We start from the raw sequence: 16,198 nt of genomic DNA on the forward strand, positions 1-16,198 counted from the left end.
CCCCTGAAGTCCCGAGGATCCCAGCATCCCTTGGGAGCACTGAATATCAGCCGGCCCTAAGGCCTGTTCCTCACTCTGGAGTGTCTTAATAAAGACTGAGGTCACTGTTACTTTAACCTCCCTGTGTGCAGTCTCATCTGTGTTAGGAACACAATAATATCAGCTAACAGCGGGGTTGGAATGAAAGTCGGATGGTCAGTAATTTGGTGGGAACAGGGTCAAGGGAGCAGGAAGAGAAACTCTACTAATGTGGGTTTCTCAGTAGCTTGGTTTGGAAATTCTAAAACACAGTGATGAGTTTGTATGTCATTTAGACAACCAGGTACCCCAAAAAATATCGCTACTGTTGAAGCAGATTTTTTTAATGGTTTATTTCTGCAATCCTATCTCAGCATTCCTTTTTTTCAACTTTTAGTTTTTACCATTTGCTTCGGTTTCTTTTTAGCTCCTATTACTATTTTTCAGTCTCATAAATTGGTCCATGTCATCTCCTATTTATATTGCACATGTGGCTAATACGTATCAAATCACTCACTGTAAGACATATACATTTAACAGTATGCAAAACATTACTAGCTGATCCAGGTTAATGGAAGATAATCTACTTCAATTCATTTTAAATACATTTAAAACTCAATCTACTGTTGATTATTCATTAAAAAAAAATATTTTAAATGATGGCACCTGTTCTCCATTCTCAAAGGTTTGAAGGTGTTCATGCGAAAATGCAAATTGACCATACGGAAAGTCACTGGCTGCCATGGTGATGTTAGCAGAGTTTGATGTGTCGTTAATCACAGCACTACCACTGACCCCCGTTAGTTGAAGTTGGTAATATTGCTTCTCTTCAGGAATATCATCATCTACTGCCTGAACAGCAAAAATAGTTTTACAATTAAAAGCTGAACATCTAAGCAAGTACAAATTCAACAGTATGTACAAAATGCAAAAAGCTGCAGATACTGAAAATCTGTAACAAGAACAGAAAATGCTGGAAACACATAATAGGTCAGTCCGCATCTATAGAGAACAGAGGAATTAACGTTTCAGGCATGGACCCTTTATCAGAACTGAAAGATATTACAAATGAACAGCATTTAAAAAGGAATTGAACAAAGGGAGGACGGAAGGAAAATTCATACTCACACACATGGGAAGGAAAAATACACACACACAAAGAAGAAATGACTTATAAAGTGCTTCAATGTAAAACAGGAGATACTTAAATGGCTGAAGTGATATTAACATGAAACAATAGGATGTGTAATAAGAGAAATGAAAAAAATTAAAGATATTTACAAGATACAAAGAACGTATGAATAAGTGAGGCAGTCAGGGCAAGGCAGCTGTTTCAGGATTGTGGGTTGGGGGAATGGATTGGTACTTGGGGGAACACTCCTTGGGAACACTGTGCTGGCACAGCAGTCTACAGACTTGGTGTCGACCTACTTTTTTCTTCGTTCAGGCTGCAGCACTTTACCAGTTTTTATGCTTTAATTTCTACTTGCCTTACACATAACCTCTTTCAGCTTTTCAATGTTCTCTGTATCTCATAAATGTCTTTGATTTCTCCCATCATGCCTTCTATTGATTTATGTTGATATAATTTCAGCCATTTTCTTCTCCTTCTCCCTTCCTTTAATACTGTTCCTTTTTGAATGCTGTTCATCTGCAATATCTTCTAGTTCTGAAACATTGACTCATTTTTCTCTCTAAAGATACTGACTGACCTGCTGAGTTTTTCTAGCATTTCATATATTTGTTACGAATTCAACAGTATCTGGACAACTGTACTTGACAAACCTCTAACTTGTATATTAAGTTTTAAGTAGTTTTAAGCTATTTATCTGCAGGAAACACTAGCATCTGGTGAGATACAAACAATAATTACTGTACACAATAACAATACAGTCCCCATCACTTATGCAATGGTGAAAAATTCTCAAAGTATCTTGCATTCTTGTGATAAGGATCAGCAGTTGCAATCCAAACCAGTTCCTCCCCCACTCGCTTAATACAGGGCATTGAGACCAAGAGCTGGATTTTCGGCTTTTGGGGTATTTCAGCGAAAATGGTAGCGATATGTGAAACTTACCGTTTTCGCTGAGTGACTGTTTTTAGCCCGAACTTTTGGCCTTTATGTAAGGGAGGCATTAACTGCGAGTTTCGGCAACTTTAGTCCAGGGCCGGAAATGCAGCGAGAGGCGCCTTGGGGGGGGGGGGGGGGGGCAGTGGGGGGGAGAAACAAACAAAAAAATTCCAAAAACATCGAATCACTGCAAAAAAAAATTAAAAAATAAAAACTTTAACTTACCTTTTTTGCAGGTTTTCATACGTACCGCTGCTGGTAGGGCTGCACCGACAGGTTTAACCTGTCGCTGTTCTGGGCTCAGCGAACGGGTCAGGAGAGTGACGAAACTCGGACACAAACGCAATCCGAATCGTTGCACGTCGGCGCACCTCTCCCCGGTGGTACTTGAAAGCGCCGCTGCAAACAGGTACCCGAGGATCCAGCCCGGGCTTTGCGACCGGGTTTTCGCCGCGGAGGGTCAAATCGCAGCGAAAACTCAGTCGCAAACCTCACGAAAATCCGGCCCCGACTGTGACAACTTTACTGTCACACCGGCTAAGATAAGCTAATTCACCACAGACCAACGATCAAGCTTCCTGTTCTGACCTATTTCAAGCTTTATTCAATTTCTTGTACCTGCAGCAAAATGGTGGCAGATGACTGCCTGTCACGCATTAGAAGTGTTCCGCCTGTTTCGACAAACTCATTCAAAAGTGCTGGAGTTATGATCCAGTTAACTGTAACTTCACCAAAAATTCCTGGACCACGCACTAATCTATAGCGAAATAAAAAGTGTTAAATATTTTTCTATCAAACATTATAAATAGCTGTACAGGTACTTTGTGAATTTACTAATACAAGAACATTCTAAAAATTATATAAAGGCGATTCTACCTCTTTTTTGTCAACAACAAAATTAAACCAATTTATAACGATTATGGCGAATGGGTGCATATATAAAATGCCATGTTTTCTTTGATGTTTGTTTTGAGTCTATAAATTAGTGTGTGCCCTGTGATGACTTCATGTAATATATAGCCCACACAAGCACGCACTGTAACATCCAAATTTGTATCTATGCATGATTTCTGAGGAGGAATGATTGCAAGATGCGTGATCATCAATAGATGCCCTACTTCAGTCAGATAGCTCCAGTAAGACATACCTAACATCACTAAACATTTTAATCTGGACCTTCATGAGCTGTGCCTTTAAAGTGAAAAACTGACATCTTAATGAAATTTAATTTTTGCTTTAAAAAAATAAACTTGGTGCCTGAAACATTTTAAGAATGGATTGATCAACTTATCTGTTACTATTCATGTTTTCTACAAAAAGTGATTTCATAAGTCCCACATACATTATTAATGCAGTCCCATTGTAGCTGCTGACTGGTTCTCCAATTAGAATATGCTTGGTGGATGCAGCTATGGCAATTATCCCAGATGCTGCACTATCACCCAAAATAATGATAGTGGTACTTCCTGTGGAAGAAACATTCATCTAACAAAGCAGAAAGAAATAGAGGCAATTTTTTTTCTAATGTAAAACCACAAAAAGCTTATTTCTGTTTAGCTACATTTGTTTCTATTGTTAAAACTGTTACATTTATCAACTAATTTGACACACTTACCATATACAGGTGATATTTCTGCATTATTAGTGGCAGATACCAGCCGAATCGTAAATTGTTCTTCTCCCTCTAGAAGAGCATCTGGATAAATGCGTAAAACAAGTGTCTTTTTGGTCTCGGTCTAACATAACAAAAGTGAAACAGATTACTAACCTTTAGGGCAAAGTAACATTTTTGTTCATCTACAGATGCAATTTCTTGTGTATTTAGTTTGATATTATGTGGCAGATATGTATAAATGTGCAGTTGATGGCAAGTTATGGACCTCTTCTATACCCTGATGGTGAAATGCCAAGCCAAGACTAGGCTCTTCCCCAGGGGTCACGGAAAGTGAATTAGACCAAATGTCTCCTAAATAAATGGCAGCCTTGCAGAGGCTTATAGACAAAGTCATATATTTACCCATCCTTGGAGACAATAACTGATTCGTGGTCGGCAGAGATCTAAAGAAAGGGAAGAAAACTGGGGCAAAAAAGTGCAGTCAATGGATAAATATGTACTACAACCATTTCCTGGTTGCTTTGTTTCTGAGGAGCCAAGAGTCTGGCAAAATAAGATGGAGGTAAATTTCCACACGAGTTCTTCTAATCATCTTCCATAACTTTGGCGGATGAGCCACAGAAACAATATGGTAATCGATCAAAGATTTAAAAAGGGATTTTAGGGGAGGGGAGGACACTCCAGACGTCATAATTACGGGAGAGAAATGGAAGAGGAAATCAAGACAGAGATGACGGAGGTGAGTAATTTACCCACTTATCGATTGAGGCAGGGGGTAGTAAACAGAGAAAAGAGAATGGAATTCCTAAAATGTTTGCAGATCTCCTTCCTCAAGCAATACGTTTGGATGTCTACAAGGGGAGAAGTATTGCTAGATATGGTTATGGCTAACAAAATAAATCAGGTAGATGAGTTAAATTGAGTGAGCACCTCAATAGGAATGACTGTAATTTAATAAGAATTAAGGTCCAAATACAAAACAAAAAAATAGGGCAGATTTTAGAAAGATAAGTAATGAGCTAGCTGAGGTGAGGTGGAAAATAAATTGGAACACAGGATTCTTATTTAAAGAAATTGCAATGTTGCAGAATAGATCTACAGGTATACCATAAAATGGAGGCTACGTGACATTTCAAAATGCTATGGATAAATAAAGAGGTTAGAAACAAAATAAAATTGAAGAGGGCTGGAGGGTTGGTAATATTAATAACCATTTTCTAAAAGAGAGGCAAAGTTAACCCAGGTAATTACAAACCAGTTAGTTAATATTTATTGCGGGGAAAAATTTAGAATCTTTAATTAAAGATGGAATTAATAAATATCTTTTGAGGTCTTTGCAGAGGAAAGTGGCACACAACAAAAGGGTAAGAACTCGAACAGGAGGAGGCCCGGCAAATCTACATCCACTGACACCCTTGGAAGAGAGGGTCGCTGCTGTGATGGGTCCTGCCTGGAGAAAAGCAACCACCACTGCACAAGCTGGTACCACACTTGAGGGAGAGGGTATATCCTGCAAATTCATCGTGGCCCTTCAAATCAGCCTGCTGCCTGGCCTGCCTTGTGTGACCCTACTCAGGCCACCCACCCTGCCCCCTCCTCTGCTGCTAACCATTTGACTGTTCTGTTCTATATTTTGCAGAACTTGAGGCCAACCCTGAAAATGCAGAAGAAGGTTCAGACGAGGATGAGCCTGAAGAGGAGTACATCTTTCAATCCCACCCTCCAGATCAAGAACATGGGGGTGAGGGGGGAGGGGATGGAGCTGGCTGAAGCTCCCACTGTTGGACTGCATGGAGGAGGTGCCACTCATGGAGGTGACAGCCCCTTCCGTGACTAGTGGTTTGAGTGTTGGTGGGACATTCCATGGTTTCCCATCTTCCGAGATTGCGGGTCGCAGTGGTGTGGTGTAGTGAGGCACATCCAGGGCCCCACCGTCCCAAGCTGCGGGTTCCAGTGGTATGGTGCAGCGAGGCACACCCAGGGCCCCACTGTCCCAGGCTTCGGGTCCCAGTGTTGGGGTGCGAGCCACATACATGGGGGGCAGGGGAAGGAGAGCTCGACTGTGCTCACCTGAGGTGCAGGATGTAACAGATGTGATAATTGAGTGCGGAGAGCATTGACCTTACCCGATCACTCCTGGACGCCATCAGTGGGGTGAGTGATAAGGTAGCGAGACTCTCACAAGAAATGGGAACGATATCAATGAGGGAATAGTGGCCATGAGGAAGGGAATGTCAGAGGTAGTGCAAACCACGTCACTGGCCATTAGGGAGGGAATGTTGCAGGTCGCTGAGACACTGTCGGGGCGCATGAGGAACGGCATGTTAGAGTTAGCTGCTGCAATAAGGGAACACGCCCAGACCCCACGTCCATTGACAGAATCAACTATCACTCCAATTCCAATCCCCACACCAGCCTCTGGAGAGTCCAAAGCCGGGCCCTCCAATTTGCCGCCTGACGCTGATGCCCCCCACCCTGCGCAGTACCCGAGATGTTCGAAGGAATAAGCTTGGTACCAACCCAGAAACACTGCTCCACCGCCTGCGGGCAAGGGTGGTGAAGAGTTCAAGACCAAGCGCAGCGGGCGGTCTTAGACTAAGGAGGATGAGAGATGGATGCAGCCTTTCTTTGCTGCTGTTGTTGTTGTTGTTATTGTTACTGTTGTAACTGTTCTCAAATTAAGTTTTTTTTAAGTTATGTAAATTTACAAGTTTATAAGTGATCTTAAAGTTTTTAAGTGATCTTAAAGAGCAATCTTAAAGTGACGTTTGATACAAGAATAATTTTATTAAAGTTAAGTTATTGTAAACTTTTGAATAAAATATATTTTACATTAAAACTGAACTATGTTCCATGAACACAACATTACAGAACAGCTCCAAACAGTAAACATGTCCATGTGGAATAGTTGTCGATGAGCCCTCAGGGTCTCCTCTTTCTCTCTCTCCCTCCCCCTTCCCCTCCCCGGGCTACAAGCCATAAGATCGGCGATCTCTCCCTCCTCTCCTCCCTCCCCGCCCCCGCACTGCTTGTTTTGCAGCCAAACCCCGAGCCACTGTGTCTGGATGCGAGTCTGATTCTGCCGGCCAAACCTACAACCCTCCAGGCCTTCTTTAAGACGTTCGCTTGTGGCGTGTGAGTAAAAAAATGAGAAAACTTGTGAAATCCAACAAATTTGCACTTCCACGTTGACAGATTAAAAAAAAGTTGAACTCGAATATTGATTTTGACAGTGTTCTTGACTCCCTCCAAAATTTCCGGTTTAAAAACAATGGTGCCTTTCAGCGCAGATTTGTGAATGTGCGCTGGTTTCTTAACTCACCAGAAGGTTTTTCGTGAGTGACCAGATACGCCAACGTAATAGAAAAAATGTGGGTCAAACTGTGAACAATTGAAAAAACCGGTGCAGACATGAGGGAATGTTAAAAAAACCTGTCCTAGAAAAATCGTTACTAAGTCAATTACGCCGGCACAGATCGCAGGGGGAACGTTTGAAAAAAATAAATACGCCAAAAATTTGATTCAATGCGCCAAAAAAACAGCCTACTCCAAAAAAAATGGCACAAATCACTGAGGAAAATTGAGCCCAATGAGTGGTGGTCTAATTGAAACATATAAAATTCTTAAGGGGCTTGACAAAGTTAATGCTGAGATGATGTTTCCCCTGGCTGGGGAATCTAGAACTACGGGGTCACAGTCTCAAAATAAAGGGTCGGCCAAAGAATTCAGAGGAGGAGAAATGTCTTCACTCAAAGCGTTGTGAATCTTTGTGATATGTCCTTACTATACAGTATAGATGCATACGAGGCCCATACTTGAGAGAAGGTCACTCTGTGACCAGTTACCTTTATTACCAAGACCTCAAGTGATGAAGGTGGGTGGAGCTTCCCCTTTTATACCTGAAAGTCCAGGTTAGGAATGTCTCCCACAAGTTTGCCCCCTTGTGATCAATATTCTCAAGGTGTACAACTTAGGTCAGCTTATACATGGGTTACAATGATAGTTGAATACATGGCATCACCTCCCCGCCAAAGTCTTATTGGGATCACAGGTTAAGTCTCTCTGGTGGTTCATGCTCCCTTGTAGAACGCCTGAGTTGGGGCTCCGGTTGTTGGGCGCTGGCCTGAGTGTCTGCTGTTTGCAGTGCCTCAGGCCTGACGGACTGCCCACAGTGACTGGGCTCTCCTCCATTTGGTTCCGGTGTTCGGTCACTTGTGGTGGAGTAAACTCTACGTCATGTTCTTCCTCTGCTTCTTCTATGGGGTTGCTGAACCTTCTTTTAGTTTGATCCACGTGTTTGCGGCAGATTTGCCCATTGGTAAGTTTAACTACCAAAACCCTATTCCCCTCTTTGGCAATCACAGTGCCTGCAAGCCATTTGGGCCCTGCAGTGCAATTAAGGACAAAAACAGGGTGAATGACATCAATACATCACGCCCTCGCATTACTGTCATGGTAGTCACATTGTGACTGACGCCTGCTCTCAACAATTTCTTTCATAGTAGGGTGTATTAAGGGATAACCTGGTTTTGAGCATTCTTTTCATTCGCAGCTCTGCGGGTGGAACCCCTCTGAGCGAGTGTGGTCGGGATCTATTGGCCAACAGGAGGCGTGATAAGTGGCTTTGTAGGGAACCCCCTTGGATTCTGAGCATCCCGTTTGATTATCTGCACTGCTCGTTCCGCCTGGCCGTTTGAGATCAGCTTGAACGGTGCCGTTCTGACATGGTTGATTCCATTGCCTGCCATGAAGTCCTGGAATTCAGTGCATGTGAAGCACGGGCAATTGTCGCTGACCAAGACATCCGGTAGACCATGGGCGGCGAAAATTGCCCGTAGACTTTCTACCGTGGCAGAGGATGTGCTTGAATTTAAAATGGCACACTCAATCCATTTGGAGTAGGCGTCTACTACAACCAAAAACATTTTTCCCATGAAAGGACCTGCGTAGTCCACATGGATGTGTGACCATGGCTTGGCGGGCCAGGACCAGGGGCTAAGGGGGGCTTCCCTGGGTGTGTTGCCCAGCTTAGCACACGTGTTGCACCTGCAAACACAAAGTTCCAGGTCTGCATCTATCCCTGGCCACCAAACGTGTGACCTGGCAATTGCCTTCATCATGACAATGCCCAGGTGCTCATTGTGAAGTTCTCTGATAAACACCTCTCTGCCCATCTGGGGCATGACTACTCGGTTTCCCCACATTAGGCAATCAGCCTAAATCGAGAGTTCATCCTTGCGCCTATGAAACGGTTTAAATTCCTCAGGACATGCCCCGAACGTGGCTGTCCAGTCCCCATTCAGGACACATTTCTTAACTAAAGACAGTAGCAGGTCTTTATTTGTCCAGACATTAATCTGACGGGCTGTCACAGGTGAGCTTTCGCTTTTGAAAGCTTCAACAGCCAGGACCATCTCAGCATCATGCTCAGTTGCCCCCTCAGTGGTGGCTAGTGGGAGCCTGCTGAGTGCATCGGCGCAGTTTTCAGTGACCGGTCTGTGCCAAATTGTGTAGTCATGGCGGCTAATGTGAGTACCCACCTCTGCATTCGCATTTATGGCCCTGTTGTCGGCCAAAAGGGACATTAGGGATTTGTGATCTGTCTCCAGCTCAAATTTCCTGCAAAACAGGTACTGGTGCATTTTTTTTACTGCATATACACATGCTAGCGCTTCTTTTTCTACCATCCTGTAGCCCCTTTCTGCCTGAGACAGACGTCTGGAGGCATAAGCTACCGGCTGTAACTGACCATTGGCATTCACATGCTGCAACACACACCCGACCCCATAGTTCGACGCATCACACGTTAAAACAACTTTCTTACATGGGTCTTATAACGTTAACAGTTTGTTGGAGCATAACAAATTGATTGCTCTATTAAAAGCCCTTTCCTGGTTGTCCACCCAGACCCAATCACGACCTTTGCATCGGAGCACGTGTAGCGGCTCTAACAGCGTGCTCAATTTGGGAAGAAAGTTACCAAAATAGTTCAGGAGCCCCAGGAATGAACGCAGCTCCGTCGTGTTATGGGGTCTGGGTGCTCTCTGGATTGTTTCCGTTTTGGATGCAGTAGGTCTGATCCCGTCTGCTGCTACCCTCCTCCCCAGGAATTCTACCTCTGGAGCTAAGAAGACGCACTTCGCCTTTTTCAGTCGCAGCCCTACCCGGTCCAGTCTGCGTAGCACCACCTCCAGGTTGTGGAGGTGTTCTTCAGTATCGCGACCCGTGATGAGGATGTCGTCTTGAAAAACCACCATCCTAGGAATCGACTTGAGGAGGCTTTCCATATTTCGCTGAAAGATCGCGGCGGCCGAACGAATCCCAAACGGACATCTGTTATACTCAAACAACCCCTTGTGTGTCGTGATGGTGGTCAGCTTTTTCGACTCACTCGCCAGCTCTGGGTCATGTAAGCTGAGGTCAGGTCCAATTTTGAAAAACGTTTGCCACTGGATAGCATCGCAAAGAGGTCCTCTGCTCTCGGTAGCGGGTACTGGTCTTGGAGTGACACCCGATCGATGGTGGTCTTGTAACCGTCACATATCCTGACCGACCCATCCGCCTTGAGCACCGGCACAATCGGGCTCGCCCAGTCACTGAATTCGACTGGCGAGATGATGCCTTCCCTCAACAGGTGGTTGCAATTCGCATTCTATCTTTTCCCGCATCACGTACGGCACCGTTCTGGCCTTGTGGTGTACTGGCCTGGCATCCGGGTTTATGTGAATCACTACCTTGGCCCCCATGAAAGTGCCGATGCTGGGTTGAAATAATGAGTCAAATTTGTCCAGAACCCTCGCTCCACAGACAAAATTGCATTGACATCGCCCCATATCCAGTTCATGACAGCAAGCCAACTCCTCCCCAGTAGTGCGGGACTGTCCCCCGGGACAATCCAGAGTGGCAACCTGTTCTCCGAATCTTTGTGGGTCACGACTACCGTGGCGCTGCCTAGCACCGGAATGATCTCCTTTGTATATGTCCATAGTTGTGCATCAATCGGCAATAATTTTGGCCTCCTGGCCTTGGACACCCACAACTTTTCAAACTGTTTGATACTAATCAGGGACTGGCTGGCTCCTGTGTCTAGCTCCATTAATACTGGGATGCCACTGAGGAGCATTTTCATCATTATCGGTGGCGTCCTGGTATATGAACTGTATATGTGCTCCACACGAACTCGCTGAACTTCAGCTTCCAGCGATTTCCCCCAGTGTTCATTTGGCCTCGTAGGGCTTACATCGGGCCCGTCCTCCTCGTACATCAGCCTGGCTGCAGGTTTCCTGTACATACGCATCAAGTGACCGCTGACGTTGCAGTTTCTGCAGATATATTGCTGATACCTGCAAGCTCTGGCTGGGTGTTTGCCTCCACACCTCCAGCATGAGCTGGAGGCCCCATTGTTGGAAACAAAAGGTCCATTACCAGTCGATCGTCTCTGACTGTCTCTGTAACTATCCTTAAGCGCACCATTAACAGGTGTTGATGGCTCCATTACTGGCCGCATTGTCCATTGCGGTGGCATGAATTGCCGTTCAACTAGCCATTGTCTCTGTTGAATTCCCCCTTTGGGTTCGACTACATGCTGGGGCATGTCCGATTGCCCTTGTCTGCGTAGAGAATTGTTGACTCCCTGGTCGTTTGCCGCATTTGAGCCAAGATTTTTGTCATACATCATTCTGGTCTCTTCCTTCCCTGAGATAAATGTCTGGGCTATCAGAGCCGCTGCTTCCAAGGTCAAGTCTTTGGTCTCAATCAGTTTCCTAAAAATCCCAGCGTGCCCGATGCCCTCAATAAAAAAGTCTTGCAGCATCTCCGCTCTGCATGCATCTGGGAACTTACATAGACTTGCCAGTCGCCAGAGATCTGCCACGAAGTCTGGAACGCTTTGCCCTTCTCGCCGCCGGTGCGTATAAAACCGTTGTCTCGCCATGTGCATGCTGCTCGTCAGTTTAAGGTGTTCCCCGATCAATTTACTGAGCTCTTTGAACGTCTTGTCTGCCGGCTTCTCTGGCGCTGGAAGGTCCTTCATCAGGGAGTACGTTCTGGATCCACAAACAGTCAGGAGATGAGCCCTGCGTTTGTCGGACGAATCCTGTTCCAACCATTCCTTAGTGACAAAACTTTGCCGAAGTCTCTCAATAAAGTCGTCCCAATCATCACCAACACAGTACCTCTCTTCTGTGTTGCTAGTGGCCATGCTCGCATGGCTTAAATCCCAGTTTCTCGTCGCCAATGATATGTCCTTACCATACAGTATAGATGCACACGAGGCCCATACTTGAGAGAAGGTCACTCTGTGACCAGTTACCATTATTATCATGACCTCAAGTGATGAAGGTGGGTGGAGCTTCCCCTTTTATACCTGAAAGTCCAGGTTAGGAGTGTCTCCCACAAGTTCAACCCCTTGTGGTCAATGTTCCCAAGGTGTACAACTTAGGTCAGCTCATACATGGGTTACAATGATAGTTGAATGCATGACACTTTTGAATTCTCTACCCTAGAAAGCTGTGGATGCTTAGTCTTTGAATATGACATTTTTGGGAACAAAGGATGTTATGTATGAAAACCTGTAAATACCATGTCTAACCACCAGAGGGTTTATTCCCTAGAGTCCCAAGGGATCCCACAATCCCTTGGGAGAACCTGTATATAAGGAGACCTCATAGGCTGGAGAGGCACTCTGACGTCTGTAATAAAGGTCTATGGTCACACCTTACTTTGAGCTTGCAGTATCTAGTCTGACTCTTTATTCACGATACAACAACTGGTGACGAAATACCGATGACGCATCCCACCGCAACAATGCAGAGAACCGTGGGCATCCTGGAGAAATATTCGGAGGGAGATGATTGGGAAACCTTCGTGGAGCAACTCGACCAATACTTTGTGGCCAACGAGCTGGAAGTAGAAGCGAATGCTGCCTCACCGTTTGCGGGGCATCAACGTATGGCCTCATGAAAAATCTGCTCGCTCCAGTGAAACCCACAGATAAGTCGTACGATGAGTTGTGCACACTGGTCCGGGAGCATCTAAATCCGAAGGAAAGCGTTCTGATGGGGAGGTATCAGTTCTACAAGTACAAGAGGTCTGAAGGCCAGAAAGTGGCGAGCTCCATCGCCAAGCTAAGGAGCCTTGCAGGACATTGCGAATTTGAAGGACACTTGGAGCACATGCTCAGGGTCTTCTTTGTACTTGGCATTGGTCATGAAGTAATACTTTGCAAACTTTTGACTGTAGAGACCCCAACCTTGAGTAAAGTCATAGCGATAGCCCAGGCATTTATCGCCACCAGTGACAATACCAAACAAATTTCTCAGCACACTAGTGCTGCTACAAGTACCGTGAACAAAGTAACGTTGTTTTCGAATCGAAATGTACAGGGCAGGACTTACACGCCTGCAGCTGTACGTCTGCAGATGACTCAGAGTCCACCATCAAGGGTGATGAATACAAGGCCATTAACACCTTGTTGGCGCTGCGGGGGTGATCATCGTTTCCATTCATGCCGCTTCAAAGGATACGTTTGCAAGGGCTGTGGAACAATGGGACACCTCCAATGTATGTGCAGGTGAGTTGCAAACCCTGCAAACCATGTTGCAGAGGACAGATCCACGGTGGATCACGAAGAACCAGAACCTCAGACCGAGGAGGCAGAGGTATATGGGGTACACACATTGACCACAAAGTGTCCCCGTATAATGCTGAAGGTTTAATTAAATGGACTCCCGGTGTCAATGGAGCTGGACATGGGCGCGATCTAGTCCTAATGAGCAAAAAGACTTTCGATAAATTGTGGTGCAGCAAGGCCTCAAGGCCAGTCCTGACTCCCATTCATACTAAACTGAGAACGTACACAAAGGAACTGATTCCCATAATCGGCAGTGCTACCGTAAAGGTCTCCTACGATGGAGCGGTGCACGAGTTACCACTCTGGGTGGTACCGGTCAATGGCCCCACGCTGTTCGGCAGGAGCTGGCTGGGAAAGATACGCTGGAACTAGGACGACGTCTGAGCGCTTTCTTCCGTCGACAACACCTCATGTGTCCAGGTCCTAAATAAGTTCCCCTCGCTGTTCGAACCAGGCATTGGGAAGTTCCAAGGAGCAAAAGTGCAGATCTATTTGATTCCGGGGGCGCGACCCATCCATCACACGCACAAAGGTCTTTTCAGTTACAACAGATGCCCGTTTGGGATTCGATCGGCCGCGGCAATATTCCAGAGGAACATGGAAAGCTTGCTGAAGTCGATCCCGCGCATCGTGGTCTTCCAGGACAACAGCTTGGTTACAGATCGGGACACCGTCGAGCACCTGCAGATCCTGGATGAGGTTCTTAGTCAGCTTAATCGTGTGGGGCTCAGGCTAAAAGGCTCGAAGTGCGTTTTCCTGGTCCCTGAAGTGGAGTTCCTGGGGAGAAGAATCGCGGCGGACGGCATCAGGCCCACCGATTCGAAGACGGAGGCAATCAAGAACGCACCGAGACCACAGAACGTGATGGAGCTGCGGTCATTTCTAGGACTCCTGAACTATTTTGGTAACTTCTTACCGGGTCTTAGCACATTGTTAGAACCCTTGCACTCTTTAATGCGTAAAGGAGATGAATGGGTATGGGGTAAAAGCCAAGAAAATACTTTTGAGAAAGCTAGGACGCTGTTATGTTCAAACAAATTGATTGTGTTGTACAATCCATGTAAGCGTTTGGTACTAGCATGTGGTGCGTCGTTGTACGGGGTCGGGTGTGTATTGCAACAAGCTAATGAATTTGGAAAATTGCAACCGGTTGCTTATGCATCCAGAAGTCTGTCTAAGGCTGAGAGGAACTACAGTATGATCGAAAAAGAAGCGTTAGCGTGTGTTTACGGGTAAAGAAAATGCATCAATATCTGTTCGGGCTCAAATTTGAATTGGAAACTGACCATAAGCCACTTATATCCCTCTTTTCTGAAAGCAGGGGTATAAATACGAATGCATCGGCCCGCATCCAGAGATGGCGCTCATGTTATCTGCATACAACTACACCATCCGCCACAGGCCAGGTACAGAAAGCTGTGTCGATGCTCTCAGTAGGCTGCCATTGCCCACCACAGGGGTGGAGATGGCACAGCCTGAAGATGTAGTTATGGTAATGGAAGCATTCGAAAGTGAGCAATCATCTGTTACCGTCCGACAGATTAGAACCAGGACGAGCCAGGACCCCTTACTGTCCATAGTAAAAAAACTGTGCTCCACGGGAGTGTCCCGCTAGAGATGCAGGAAGAAATAAATCTGTACCAGTGGCGCAGAGATGAAATGTCTATATAGGCACACTGCCTCTTATGGGGCAATCGGGTAGTGGTGCCAAAAAAGGGCACCGGCACTTTCATTAGTGATCTCCACAGCACCCACCCAGGCATCGTAATGATGAAAGCGATAGCCCGATCCCACGTGTGGTAGCTCGGTATTGATGCAGACTTAGAGTCCTGTGTGCACAAATGTAACACATGTTCACAGTTAAGCAACGCACCCAGGGAGGCACCACTAAGTTTATCGTCCTGGCCCTCCAAACCGTGGTCGACTATGCAGGCCCATTCTTGGGAAAAATGTTCTTAGTGGTTGTAGATGCGTACTCCAAATGGATTGAATGTGTGATAATGTCGGCAAGCACATCCGCTGCCACCATTGAACGCCTACGGGCCATGTTTGCCATGCACGGCCTGCCTAATGTCCTTGTAAGTGACAATGGGCCGTGATTTACCAGTGCCGAGTTCAAAGAGTTCATGACCTGCAATGGGATCAAACATGTCACATCTGCCCCGTTTAAACCAGCATCCAACGGTCAGGCAGAACGAGCAGTTCAAACAATCAAGCAGAGCTTGAAAACATAACTGAAGGCTCACTGCAGACTCGCTTATCCTGAGTCCTGCTTAGTTATCGCACAAGACCCCACTCGCTCACTGGGGTCCCTCTCGCTGAACTACTCATTAAAAGGACACTTAAGACAAGGCTCTCGTTAGTCCACCCTGATCTACACGAACAGGTAGAGAGCAGGCAGCTTCAACAGAATACATATCATGATCGCGCAAATGTGTCACGCGAAATTGGGATAAATGATCCTGTATTTGTGTTGAACTATGGACAAGGTCCCAAGTGGCTTCCTGGCACTGTTCTGGCCAAAGAGGGGAGTAGGATGTTTGTAGGCAAACTCTCAAATGGACTCACCTGCAGGAAACACTTGGACCAAACCAAACTCAGATTTACGGACCATCCAGAACAACCCACAATAGGTTCTACCTTTTTCGACCCTCCAACACGCACACAAGCGGCAACCGACCCAGCGGTTGACCACGATGCAGAACCCATCACCCGCAGCAGCCCAGCAGGACTCACCACTCCCAGCAGCCCAGCTTTTACAAAACCAGCAGTTGCACCGAAATGATCAACCAGGGAAAGGAAGGCCCCAGATCGACTCACATTGTGAATTGTTACACTATTGACTTTGGCGGGGGGGCGGGGG

General features: G+C 45.9%; 1 protein-coding gene across 5 annotated transcripts in view; it reads right to left on the minus strand.

Moving 5' to 3' along the window:
• The window catches only part of adgrv1 (adhesion G protein-coupled receptor V1), an 892,784-nt gene that overhangs the window by 490,409 nt on the left and 386,177 nt on the right, over window positions 1–16,198 (minus strand). For all 5 annotated transcript variants that reach the window (XM_070885047.1, XM_070885038.1, XM_070885028.1 and 2 more), the window contains 4 exons: window positions 3,705–3,825; window positions 3,432–3,555; window positions 2,708–2,846; window positions 685–870 (listed from right to left, as the gene is read on the minus strand). In XM_070885047.1, coding sequence (XP_070741148.1) covers window positions 685–870; window positions 2,708–2,846; window positions 3,432–3,555; window positions 3,705–3,825 — 570 coding nt within the window. The remainder of the gene's footprint in view (window positions 1–684; window positions 871–2,707; window positions 2,847–3,431; window positions 3,556–3,704; window positions 3,826–16,198) is intronic.

Source organism: Pristiophorus japonicus, chromosome 1, assembly GCF_044704955.1.
Source record: "Pristiophorus japonicus isolate sPriJap1 chromosome 1, sPriJap1.hap1, whole genome shotgun sequence".
In the NCBI taxonomy this organism is placed as follows: Eukaryota; Metazoa; Chordata; class Chondrichthyes; family Pristiophoridae; genus Pristiophorus; species Pristiophorus japonicus.